The sequence below is a fragment of the Canis lupus genome, chromosome X, assembly GCF_003254725.2.
Source record: "Canis lupus dingo isolate Sandy chromosome X, ASM325472v2, whole genome shotgun sequence".
NCBI classification, from domain to species: Eukaryota; Metazoa; Chordata; class Mammalia; order Carnivora; family Canidae; genus Canis; species Canis lupus.
In genome coordinates this window covers 118,539,443-118,551,793 of record NC_064281.1, presented here as the reverse complement: position 1 = coordinate 118,551,793, position 12,351 = coordinate 118,539,443, and the positions used below count along the sequence as shown (strand labels likewise).

Genomic DNA, 12,351 nt, shown 5'->3' with positions numbered 1-12,351 from the left:
AGGGGCAGCAATCCCTCCTCAATCCTAGCACCTTGCTGCAATTACTGTGGCAGGAACCTCAGAAATCTCCATGGGCTGGCAATGTGCTCTTTCCCCTGATGCACTGCCACTTGCCATTCTCTGCTACTGTCCCATTTCAGGAGAGACCGGCACACGGGACCACTGACAAATGAGGACCGTTAGTGGTTGGGAGAAGGTCCAGCCTTATTGTAACGTCCACCACCACACCCCCTGTCTTAAGAATTTGCTGTTCCTGTGACATATCCCAGGATGGGAGAGCAAGGGGAACCGAAGAGAAACTGAGCAGAATGAGCTGTCTGCACACGACCCTCCAAGACCACATAGGATTCAATGGCCGTGACGCCGGGGTAGGCTTCTTGCCCCTCTGGGGGCAACACAGAGCTCCCACAATTCCAGGAAAAGCTCGGGGCTGGCAAGCTGGCGCAGGTCTCAGGGCACCCTCCCCGCATTCCCGTGGGGATTCCCGCCGCTAGACACAGTCCCTGAAGGTGGCGTGACCCTGGTCCCCTCTTGTCCTCACTGCTCACACGCAGAGCCTTGCAGGGAGCAGAGCTCAGCCGATGTGTGGCCATGAGGGAGCTGCCAGCAGGGCTCCCCTGGCGTTAGGACCCTTCTCTCCCGTTCCTGAAAAACCAAGTGAATGCAGCAGCGCACATCGACGTTGCTTTGGAAAAATGGCACACGGCAGGGGTAGAAATGAGAAGTGAACAAGGTTTATTTTCCTATTTCCATACTCCAGCACTTGCCTGCTGCACTCTTGGCCTTTCCAACAGATTCCAACGCCATTGCCCTGTGATTTCATCCAGAACCCAAACAAGGAGGGAAGGTCTCCCAAATTGTATGCAGGACATGACAAAACTCTAACACTTGAGCTTGGCAAGTATGATCTCAAAGGGGTGCGTGTCACTCACACACGGGGCTGGGGAACCCTTCTGTCCCAAGGAACAAACATGGGGAGCTTCCTCAAAGAAACCAAGCTCTGGATGCCAGGGTCATTGCAGAGCCCAGGCCCCCAGGGAGGCTCTTGGCCCTGCTTTCCCCCTACTTGCCCTGGCCCTTAACCCCTGAGAACGCCCAGGCTTTTCTCTTTACACACCCAACAGGACAACACCGGGAGGAAGCACCCTAAGGCCTCCCTTCATACCGGCCCCACAAAAGATTGGAAAGGGCCTGGCTGCCCTTGGAGCTGCAGCTCCCTCTTCCTTATCTCAGAATCTGTTCTCACAGGACCAGGGAGGACCCCAGGTTTTTGCTACCGACCTGGAGCATAAAGTCCATGACCTGAAGGTTGTTGGTTTCCTCGGAGGACCTGGGCCCCCACAGGAACTCAAAGCGGGCAGGGTCGCTGCCTGCCACCTGCCGGCGCCCCAGGTAGCCTTCCTGCACACAGACGGTGAGGTGGTCCCCAGGCTCCCCACAGACGATTTGCTCTTGGCCATCTTTCATCCCCGTGAACCCCAGAGCCTCCCACACCTCCTCGGAGACACATCCGTCCTGCAGGAGGATCAACCCCAGGACCAGCCCCAGGAGGCTGGTCTTGGGGATACCCCACTGATCGCTCAGCATCCCATCCCAGGTGAGGCCCAGGATGGGGTTGAGGACGTAGGAGTGCTCCCTGGGATCCACTTCAATCACGTCTAGGCCAAAGACCAGCCGCAAGCAGATGGACGCTTGGCTCAAGATGGCGGGGAAGTCGTCCTGGTATTCTGGGGTGAAGACCTCCAGCATCTCTGCCTTGCTGGTGGGCTGCTTGTTGCGATACTTGAGGAGCAGGAATACCACCAGGGCAGCCGTCTTCATGCGGAAACTGCCCTCCACCAAGGGCTCCTCATCTCCCGCCTCCCCTGGGCCGCTGGGGCCAGGAGGCTCGGGCTGGCCAAGGCCACCAGCTGCCCCACCATTGGGGGAGCGGTCGGCACTCTGAGAGCTCTGGGGAGCACTCAGGGCCGCGGGAGTAGCAGACCCCTCCTCTGGGGGGCCAAAGACCATGCCAGAGAAGGACAATGAAGGGCAAGACGACAAGGAGGAGGGGGAGGAGGAGGGGAAGGAGGAGGGGGAGGAGGAGGAGGATAGAGAGAGATGAGATAGGTGGTATGGGGGAGATGGGGTAGAGGGGGAAGGTGGAGCCTCCTCCTCCCCTTCCTCCTCCTCCTCAGCCCCAGACAGCTGGGCATCCCCAGGCCCTCGGCCTCCTCTAGGTCTTCTCCCTGCTTCCAAAGCTCGCTGCTATTCCTCAGGGGCATGGTGTCAGATTCGGGCTGAACCTGAAGACAGAGTTGGGAGAGCTTGTCAGGGGGCAGCCCGGCCAAGACACCCCGAGGTACCAGGTCTGACAGGGGGCCGTGCCCGGCTCCCCTGCAGAGGGGTCCCCTGTGTTGGGCTGGGAGAACCCCTGACATCAGGCTCAGAGAGAGCGTGCACTTCACCTGGCCAAGTGGCTCTGGCTCGCGCCTCCTCACCTCTGTGTCCTGAGGGACCCCCGCCTCAGACCAAGGCCTCTGCTGCCAGTTCTTGAAGTCCCTGCAGGAGGGAAGGAGGAGGGTCCTCAGGGTGCAGACTGCCAGCCCAGCCCTGGGGCCCAGTGTGGACAGGACGGCTGCCACATTCTCTGGGAGGTCTCCTGCAGTCAAGGTGGGGAGTCCCCTCCTCAGCCTCTCAAAAGACTGCCCCGGCCCTGTCCTTCTCTGGCCAAACTGTCCCTGCAAGATCACAGGTCCCCAACACTCCACAGGAGGAAGCCAGGGGCCCAGCCTTGGCCACACCTGCCAAAGTCTCCAGGATTCTTCCTGGATCATGCATAAGGGATGGGCCAGCTCTGGCTTCCATCTGGGCTGGGATGGGGGCACCTCTGGGTCTTCACCTGGACCCCACGCAAGGCCTGGGAAGACTCTCCGGCTGGCCCTGAGGCTACCCTCCTTGCACCTTCCTTGCAAGGGCCCCTGCCACGACCCCCCACCAGCCAAAGTCCAGAGAAATCAGTTGGGCCACCTGTCCCGCCTCTCCCCATGGCCCACACAAACGGCTGGGGCGGCCTGGTCCCTAGGGATCCTGCTGTGGGAGGCATCCCCTCATATGTCACGTCGACTGTCGCCAGTGCCTGGTCCAGGGCTAGGGCAGGGCACCCGCCTCCTCTGCTGACCTGAGTCCAGACCCTCAGGCCCAGGCCCTCCGCTCCCTGAAACATTATCCTGCCAGGGCCTGCTCTTCCTCCGGGCCCCCAACCTCCCATAGAGGAGACGTGCCCCTCACACCAAGACCGTACCAACCCCAGGTCAGCCCACCTTCCTGCCCCCACCCGCCCCAGGGACAAGTGAGCATTCCACTGAGGGCCAGATCTCTCCCATCCTCCGTGGGCTGCCCAGAGGGCAGGGCCCCACTCCACTGCACTGGCTTCTTGGCTCATGGGCCAGGTGGGGCCAGCCAGGACGTCCCCAAGGTCCTCACCCTGACTCCCCGCTGGCCATACACCCTCCACACACACCCTCACCAAGCAACCCCGAGGTCCTGCTACTTTGAAGCACAAGCCCTCAGGCCCTAACACTCAGAGGTGGACATCAGGACCGTAGCATGGGCTCATCTTGCACAGGGGCCTCCTTCTTCCCTGGACTGCACGTGCTGGGGCCCAGGGTCCGTCAGTCCTCCCTCTGGTCCTCACCTTCAATCCCCTCAGGCCCCGGGTCGGCTCTGGGCAGTCTGCAACCCTGCTCCTTCCTCCAATTCCCCAGGCTCTAGGAGACTTGGCTGGCAAGCCAGGGCACGCCCCAGGAGGTCCTCGGGCCCTGGGGGCTCCCAGGACCCACTCTAGGCTGCGTTCCTAGGGCTGCAGTTCCCCTGTAGTCCTGGCCTTGGCCACCAGCCACACGTGGGCCATTGCCTCCCACTCCACCTGACCCCACCGCAGCCCACACCCTGGAGGCAGTGCTCCAGCCCAACCGCCACAGGTGTGGGAGGCCCTGTCACATAAGCAAGCGACCACGCAGCTCGGGACTCGTCCAACCCCCGGCAGCCTCCCGAGGCTGAAGCAGGGGCAGGGCCGTGGTGCTCCGGGCTCCCTGGGAACCCACTCCCTCGGGGGTCTCAGTCCCTCGGGGATCCTCGCCTCCAGCCCTAGCTGACCCTGGGCCCCTCGGGCAGACTACCGGAGGCCAGGGCGCTCACACCCAGGCCCTCCCCTCCTCCCGGACCCCACCGGGGACAGGGAGTGACCATCTTTCCATCAGGACCATGACCCAGCCTGGGGGCTTCCCAGGGCTCACAGAGGGGGCTGAGCTGGGGGGCGGGGGACAGGCTCCCTGGGCCCTTCTTCCCCACCCCTGCTGGCGGGGCTCCCTGGGCGCCCTAGGCCTCTGCTTGGCTCCACTCGGCCTGCCTCCCGGGACTGACTGTGGACTGGGGTGCGGGGTCCCTCCGTCCTCCATGGACATCCTCGCCAGGAACCCAGCAGGACCTGGGCCCACCGTCTGCCCCCTCAGGGAGGCCCTGCTCTGAACACCAGCCCCCTGGTCTCTCAGAGCCCCGATGCAGAAGTGGGGCCTCACCACGTGTTCCCATCCCCCCCCCCCCACGACCTTCCCGGGCCGACTCTGGGCTGGGGTGCGGGGTCCCCCGGGCCTCTTCTGCATCCTCACCGGGATTCCCAGCACCACCCGGGGCCCTCCCCTCTGCCCACGTGTCCTAGGCCCTGCTCCTGACGCCAGGGGCCCCCAGTGCCTCAGGAGGCCCGGATGTGGAAGTCTGAGCACCCATACTCCCACGTGAGAGCAGGTACCCATCCCCACGGGGGCCTCACAGCCCTGGCGACCCTCTACTGGGGTCCTCTTTGTCCCTGTCAATGGTCCATCCCTCGCCTCCCCTTAGCCCCGGGACCCTCCCCTCAGCCCTCAGCGTCTGCTCCCGCCACACCAGGACTCAGGCTCTCGGGTACCCAGATGTGCCAGGCCTGCCGCACCCGCCGCCACCATCCGGCCCCATCCCGCTCCCCCGCGGGCTTCCCGGGCTCACCGTGGGCCCTGACCTCCGCCGGGTCCCCTCTGTCCCCCTCAGGGTCCATCCCTCGCCTCCCCTTAGCCCCGGGACCCTCCCTCCCCTCCCCCCTCAGCGTCTGCTCCCACCAAACCAGGCCTCAGGCTCTCGGGTACCTGGCTGTGCCAGGCTTGCAGCACCCCCCGCCACCATCTGGCCCCATCCCACTCCTCCGCGGCTTCCCGGGGGCCCCTCTAGCGTGGGCCCTGACCTCCGCCGGGTCCCCTCTGTCCTGTGCACCTGTGTCCCTGCCCTCCCACCCCGCCCCCACAGGCAACCCCTGTGCCCCTGTCCCCCTCAGGCCCCGGCAAACCTCCCTTCCGACGGGGATCCTGAGCTCCGTGGGGTCCTGTCCCCACCCCCACAACCCAAGTGCGCATTTCCCGGGTGGCCGCGTGTGTCCGGCCTCCCCAGGGCCGCCCCCCAGTCCCAAGGAGGGGGCCCAGTGCCTCCATCTCTCCGGGAGGAGTGGAGGCATGAAGGTGGGGTGGGGGACCCCCGCAGTTCTCCCTCAGCTCCTCACCCCTGCTCCGGGAGGGCCCGGGCCCGTCCTGCCTCCGGGCACCCCTCAGCTCCACGCCGCGGCCCCGCCTTCCCCCGCGTGGATTCTCGGGATTCCCGACAGGCCCCCTCCAGCCGCCCTCCGGGCCGCTCCGGGGCTACCTGCTCGCCTGGCTGCCCCCGGCCCCAGGCCTGCCCGCCTTCGCTCGGCTGGGACCCCAATCCGACCCCCCACGCGAGGCCCTCCGCTCTCTCAGACCTCCGAGGCGGACGTCGGCCCACCTCACATCCGGACCCCGTGCCAGGGGTCCCCAGCGCTCCCAGCAGGTGGGTCCGGCGGAGATGGGCTCCAGGCTGGGGGGTCGGGGGGGGGGGGAGCAGGTGGGCGGGGCCCTCCTTCAGGCTGGGAGGTCAGGGACTCTGGCCGGCCTGGGCCCGCCCTCCCGCCACGCCAGGCAATCTGCGCGTGTCCCCCCCGCCCCCCCACAAGCCTCAGGTCCCCGCTTCCCGACCTGGAGGCAGAGTGGAGGTCGGCCTCCGTCCCCCGCCCGCTGCTCGCTCCTCAGCTGCACACGAGGAGTCGCGCTGCCCACAGAGCCCCCCCGGGCCCCGGGGCCTTGGACCCTGCAGAGCCTGCCCCCGGGAGCCGCCGCCCCCGTCACCCTTTCGCCCCTTGGGGCTGTCGCAGGCCTCAGGACACCCCTCCCCACCTCCCTGCCGGACGGCGGCCTCTACACAGTCCCCGAAGGCGGCGTGTCCCCGGGCCCCTCGTGTCCTCACTGCTCACACACAGGGCCTTGCAGGGAGCAGAGCTCAGCCGCTGTGTGGCCGTGAGGGAGCCGCCAGCAGGGCTCCCCTGGCCTCCGGCGGGCCCTTTCTCGCCCTTTCCGCGGCCCCCGCCCATGCCGGAGCACACCGGTCCGGGTTCCTTGGGCCCTTGCAGAATGAACGGGCCAGGAGGCACAGGAAGCCAGAACAAAAGACTTTTCCTTTTTATTGGCTGCACGACCCGACCCCGTCCTTTGACCCCTCCGTCCTTGCTGCTTCCCAACCCATTTCTGTCCCAGTGCCCTGCCTGGGATGAGGATCCGGGTGGGACCCACACAGGGACGAAGGTGGACTTTGGCCAGCTGGTTTTCAGGACAGGATGAAACTCTTAACTGTTGAACTGGGGGATGTACAGAAGTTCGGGATGGGGGGGGGGGGGCGGCGGCTGCGGCGGTCCGGGCGGGGGGAATGTCAGTGACACACGTAGCCTCCCAAGCTGATGAATCCCCCGAATCCGAGCAGCGATGTGCAAGAGCCTCCTCATGTTAACCAAGCTCTCGATCTCCGGGTCGCGGCAGAGAACAGGCCCCCAGAGTGGCTTTTCACCCTGCTTTCTGCCCCCAAGCCGCCCTGGCCCTGCACTCCTAGAAAGCCCAGTGGTCTGTCTTCTCCAACACAAACACACAAACAAACACACAAACACACACACACAGGGAGACCCAGAGGCGCCCACGGGGAAGAAGCAGCCGAAGGGATGCCTCCCTTCGTGCCCATCCCGCGGGAGAAGCTGCCGACCCCACCAAAGGCTGGAAAGGGCCTGGCCGCCTCTGGGGCTCAGGCCCACTCTTCCTCATCAAACGGGGCCAGGGAGGAAACCGGCCACCTGCTATTAACCCATAGCACATACTCCATGACCCGTAGCTTGCTGGTTTCCTCGTGGGCCCTGGGCCCCCACAGGAACTCGTAGCGGGCAGGGTTGCTGCCCGCCACCTGCCGGTACTCCACGTAGCCTTCCTGCACCCAGACGTGGGTGAGGAGCTCCCTGGGCTCCCCATAGATGACGTGCTGCCTGCCGGCAAACACCCCCATGACCCCCAGGGCTTCCCACACCTCCTGCTCGGGGGCACGGTCGCCCTCCAGGAGGATCACCCCCAGGAGCAGCACCAGGAGGCCGGTCGTGGGCAGGCCCTGCTCACCGCTCAGCATCCCATCGTAGCTGAGGCCCAGGACGGTGACCAGGACGTAGGAGTGTGCGATGGGGTCCACTTCCTTCACTTCTACGCCAAAGACCAGCTGCATGCACTCACAGGCTTGACCCCAGATCTCGGGCCAGGCATCCTGCATATCTGGGCTGAGGACCTCCAGCACCTCTGCCTGGCTGGTGGGCTGCTTGTTGAGATACTTGCGGAGCAGGAACCCCACCAGGTCAGCCCCACTCATGAGCATTGTGTCTCCTCCTTGGGCAGAGGGCTGCGCATATTCGGGCACCTCCCAGGGGTTCCAGATCTCCTCCTCTGGGCCACTGGGGCCAGCAAACTCCACCTGGCTCCAGCCACTGGGTGCCCTGCCACTGGGGGAGGGCCCGGCACTCTGAGGGCTCTGGGGAGGACTCCAGGCAGTCTCAGACCCCTCCTCTGGGGGCACAAAGAACAGGCCAGAGCTGGACAAGGAAGGGGAGGAGCAAGAGGAGGAGGAGGAGGGGGAGGAGGAGGAAGAGGAACACAGGTAGGGGGGAGATGAAACTTCGTCTTCATCCTCAGCCTCTGGCAGCTGGGCATTGACCAGGCCCTGGGCTTCTCCCGGGTCTTCTTCCAGCTTCCAGAGCTGACTCGTGTGCCTCAGGGGCATGGTGTGGGCGTGGAGCTAAAGCTGAAGACAGCGGTGGGATGGCTGGTCGGGGTGCAGGTGGGCCAAGAGAGGCCCCGTGCCAGGGCAGAGAGCGGGCCGCATCAGGATTGGCTACACAAGGAGTCCCCTGTGTGTTGGGCTGGGCGAGTTGAGCCCCTGGCACCAGGCTCGGAGACAACGTGGACCTCACCAGGTCCAGCGACACAGACCTGCTATGCCTCCTTCACTCTGTGACCTGAGGGCCTCCTGCCGGCGACCAAGGCCTCTGCTGCGCTGCCAGTTCTTGGAGCCCCTGCAGGAGGGAAGCAGGGGGCACCTCAGGGTGCAGACTGCCAGCCCAGCCCTGGGCCCCCAGTGCACACAGGAAGGTTGGCTCGCACTCTGGGAGGCCCCCAGCAGTCCAAGTCCCCTCCTTGGCCTGCCAGTGCCCTTGGCAGGGCCTGGGACCCAGGCCTCTGTCTGCGGTCCTGAGGCCAAAGTGTCCCCACAAGACCAGGCTGCCCCGACCCTCCCCATGAGGAAGCCAGGGGACCGGCTCTGGGCAGGCCTGCCAAAGGTCTCTGGGGGTTCATCCTGTGCCGTCAAATAAGGGATCACGGATCACGGATCACGCACCAGGGGAGGAATGGCCCAACTCAAGCTTCCCTCTGGGCCAGGATGGGGCGCCTCTCGCTCTTCACCTGGACCCCACGCAAGGCGTGGGAAGACTCTCCGGCTGGCCCTGAGGCCACCCTCCTTGCACCTTCCTTGCAAGGGCCCCTACCCCGACCCCGCAACCAGCCAAAGTCCAGAGAAATCAGTCGGCCCACCCGTCCCGCCTCTCCCCATGGCCCACACAAGCGGCCGGGGCGGCCTGGTCCCCAGGGATCCTGCTGAGGAAGGCATCCCCTCATTTCTCACCTCGACCCCCGCCAGGGCCTGGACCAGGGCAGGGCAGGGCAGGGCAGGGCAGGGCAGGGCAGGGCACCTGCCTCCTCTGCTGACCTGAGTGCAGACCCTCAGACCCAGGCCCTCCCCTCCCTGAGCCCAGAGATCTGGAGAGGAGGAGGGTCTCCGCGGGATAGGCCACACCCCGGGTTCTCTTCCCAGGGCTGCCAGGGAGGGGCACCCAGATTTCGGGGCCATCCCCTCCTGGGCCTGAGGGCTGCCTTGGGGGCCACTCACCCCTTCAATGTAGGGTGGGCGGGGGTCCACCGTCTGCCCCCTCAGGGAGGCCGTGCTCCTGACGCCAAGGGCCCCCAGTCTCTCGGGAGACCCGGATGTGGAAGTCTGGCCGCCCGGCGGCCCGCCCGAAGGCAGGTCCCCAGCCTGCCCAGGGGGCCTCCCAGGCCTCCCATCCCTGGCGACCTCCTGCCAGGTCCCCTCTGTCCTGGGCTCCAGGGCCCCCGCCCCCACAGGCACTCCCTGTGCCCCTCCCCCCCTCAGGCCCTGGCAAACCTCCCTCCGGATGGGCTCCTGAGCTCCCTGGGCTCGGGTCCCCCCCCCACCCCCCCCCCCCCCGAGGCGCATTTCCCCGGGGGCCGCGTGTGTCCGGCCTCCCCAGGGCGGCCCCCCAGCCCCGAGGCGGGGGCCCAGTGCCTCTCTCTCTCTCTCTCTCTCTCTCTCTCTCGGGGAGGGCGGGCCGTGGGTTGAGGCATGATGGTGGGGTGGGGGACCCCGGGGGACCCCCGCAGTTCTCCCTCAGGTCCTCACCCCGCTCCGGGGAGGGCCGGGTCCCGTCCTGCCTCCGGGGACCCGAGGCCACTGCCCCAGGCCCCGGCATCCAGGCCTCAGCTCGACGCCGCGGCCCCGCCTTCCCCCGGTCATGGTCCTCTCTCGGGGTTCCCGGCAGGCCCCCTCCCCCCTCCCCCCTCCCCCCCCCCCCCCGCCGCCCTCCGGGGCCCCTCCCCCGCCCTCCGAGCCCCCTCCCGGGGCTACCTGCTCCCCTGGCTGCCGCCGGCCCGGGCCTGGCCTCCTTCCAGGGGACCCCAGTGCGACCCCCCGCACCGAGGCCTTCTGCTCTCTCTCAATTCTGACGCAGAGGTCGGCCCACGTCACATCACGTCCTGACCCCGTTGCCAGGGGTCCCCACAGCTAACAGCACGTTGGGTTGAGATGAGTTCCAGGCTAGGGTGGGAGGAGGGAAGCGCGCCGGCTGGCAAGGCGGGGGCCCCCTGTCCTCCCCGGGCTCCTGCCCTGGACTCGGGCGGGCTGCGGCCTCGGCTCTCTGCAGACCTCAGTCGGTGCCCCTTACACCGAGCCTCTCAGGCCCCGACGTGTCGTCCCTGAGCGCCCGAGGGGTGGTTGCTGCGGCTCGGGCCCCACCGGCTCTGCAGGTCCCGGGGTGGCCCAGGGCTGCCGGCAGGGGCACAGCAGGGTTCGGCGGCCCCCAGCGTCCTGGCACAGGTCGGCTCTCAGTCCTCACCCAGGAGGCCCTCATCAGGACACAGGCCTGCTGTGCAGCCGCAGCGCCCATAGCCCCGGGGCAGGGCAGGGGCAGGGGCCGGGAGGAAGCGCCCCTTCCCACGGGGTCCCTTGGCCAGCAGCCAGACTTTAGGGACATCGTGTTAAAGGTTTAGTTTCCTGGGGGCGGCCGAGCAGCTGCAAGGGTGTCTAGGGGTGTCCCGTATTGCGGGGCCCACTGCAGGGAGTTTTCCCCTGACATGCTGCGTCATCGGGAGAAACACACCGTCCCTCTCTACCTAGCGTGTGTCCAGTGCACGCGTATGTATAAGGTGTGCAGATTATAGGTGCTGGTATGCAAATGTACGTACATATCACCTAAATACGGACAGCGACACACGTATGTGCGTGTGTGTTCCCGTTATACATGCGTTTGTATATGTATTTATATAGGTGTAGACTATATATATACTTTATCAAAAATACCTTTTCTTACTGTGTGAATTGCTTTGATACTCCCTACTCTATTTCAGGTTGATTCTGTATATTCTACTTAAGTGATTTTTTTAAGGGGCATTCCTTGCCACTAAGATGATTTCAGGGGGTTATTTGCATAGACTCTAGAGTCCAATGCCTCAATCATCCTGTCTTTCCCCGTGTCCTCTTAGCACCCCAGGGCTAATGTCATGTGTACTCTGAGGCCTTGCCTCAGATTTATGCTGGGAAGCAGAAGCAGAAGTTGGAAATTGCTCCGCCTATCAATCCTGTCATCTGCATTGATGCAGGCTGCATTCCCTCCCCACATCCCTGATGTTCCCTGCATCCCCAACCCAGACTCAATATCCAGCTCAGCAGTCTTCAGGGTCCCCCAAGGCTTTCTCCTCATTTATTGTTCGGACGTTGTTTATTCTGTGTGTGTTTTTCAAGACTTTCATTTCTTTCTTTCTTTCTTTTTTTTTTTTTTTTAAGGTTTTATTTCTTTACTCATGAGACACACAGAGAGAGACAGAGAGGCAGCAACACAGGCAGAAGGAGAAGCAGGCTCCACGCAGGGAGCCCGATGCGGGACTCGATCCAGGCTCTCCAGGACCAAGTATCTGCCCAAGACTTCCTTTTTTTTTTTAAGTGAGGTTTTAGTTGCACAGAAATGAAAACGGAAATTCCTTCCTCATCGTATTCTGATAGAAGCTTTTTCCATTAGCTAGTGCTGAATTTCTTTCAAAGGAGTCTTCTATACCCAGTCGTGATCAGATGTTTTTAGTTCCATTATTTTGTTAATGTAGATAAATACAGTTGAAAGATTTTTCTTTTTTTTTTTTTTTTTTTTAAGGATTTTATTTATTTACTCATAGACACAGAGAGAGAGGCAGAGACACAGGCAGAGGGAGAGGGAGAAGCAGGCTCCATGCTGGGAGCCCGACGTGGGACCCGATCCCAGGTCTCCAGGATCACACTCCAGACTGCAGGCAGCGCCAAACCGCTGCGCCACCAGGGCTGCCCAAATACAGTTGAAAGATTTTTCTGACGTTAAGGCAGATTTCTGTTCACTGGGCACCGCCTCTCGTCCGTTTCGTTCACTACGATTTTGAATATGCATATACTTATTCAGGATATTTGCTGCTATATGAGTGCTTTTGGCTTAAGCGTTCTTTCAAGGTGGATTTCTCCTCTAGCATTTACATCCAGGAGCACTAGCGTGGGACATTTAATTGAAAACAATGCCCATATTTTTCTTTAGTTTGAAGGAGTTTTGCTAAGATGATGACTTCTCCCCAACCATTTGGCCGAATGAGACCACAGGGCGGTGGG

General features: G+C 63.7%; 3 protein-coding genes and 1 long non-coding RNA gene across 5 annotated transcripts in view; 2 read left to right on the top strand and 2 right to left on the bottom strand.

Moving 5' to 3' along the window:
* Positions 1-12,351, top strand: part of LOC112663802 (melanoma-associated antigen 10-like) — a 331,119-nt gene that overhangs the window by 271,451 nt on the left and 47,317 nt on the right. The window lies entirely within an intron of this gene.
* LOC112663801 (melanoma-associated antigen 10-like) lies at positions 740-4,104 on the bottom strand. Of its 2 annotated transcripts, none has more exons than XM_049107693.1 (2): positions 2,448-4,104; positions 740-2,285 (listed from the first exon to the last, which is right to left on the bottom strand). In XM_049107693.1, the coding sequence occupies exon 2, from the start codon at positions 2,008-2,010 to the stop codon at positions 1,243-1,245; it is 768 nt and encodes a 255-aa protein (XP_048963650.1). In that variant the 5' UTR covers positions 2,011-2,285; positions 2,448-4,104; the 3' UTR covers positions 740-1,242. The 2 variants fall into 2 exon arrangements, with proteins under 2 accessions (XP_048963650.1, XP_025308610.1); XM_025452825.2 differs by having other exon boundaries at positions 2,481-4,104.
* LOC112663800 (melanoma-associated antigen 8-like) lies at positions 6,514-10,221 on the bottom strand. Its single transcript, XM_025452824.2, has 2 exons — positions 10,078-10,221; positions 6,514-8,452 (listed from the first exon to the last, which is right to left on the bottom strand). Exon 2 carries the CDS (start codon positions 8,158-8,160, stop codon positions 7,147-7,149), a length of 1,014 nt encoding a protein of 337 aa, XP_025308609.1. The 5' UTR covers positions 8,161-8,452; positions 10,078-10,221; the 3' UTR covers positions 6,514-7,146.
* On the top strand, positions 10,142-12,334 carry LOC125754690 (uncharacterized). The gene is made up of 3 exons (XR_007409463.1): positions 10,142-10,545; positions 11,512-11,635; positions 11,895-12,334. It is a non-coding gene; the product is annotated as an uncharacterized LOC125754690 (long non-coding RNA).

Excerpts from the sequence above, each read along its gene's own strand:
- LOC112663801 (XM_049107693.1), bottom strand. The coding sequence starts at position 2,010 with ATGGTCTTTGGCCCCCCAGAGGAGGGGTCTGCTACTCCCGCGGCCCTG.
- LOC112663800 (XM_025452824.2), bottom strand. The coding sequence starts at position 8,160 with ATGCCCCTGAGGCACACGAGTCAGCTCTGGAAGCTGGAAGAAGACCCG.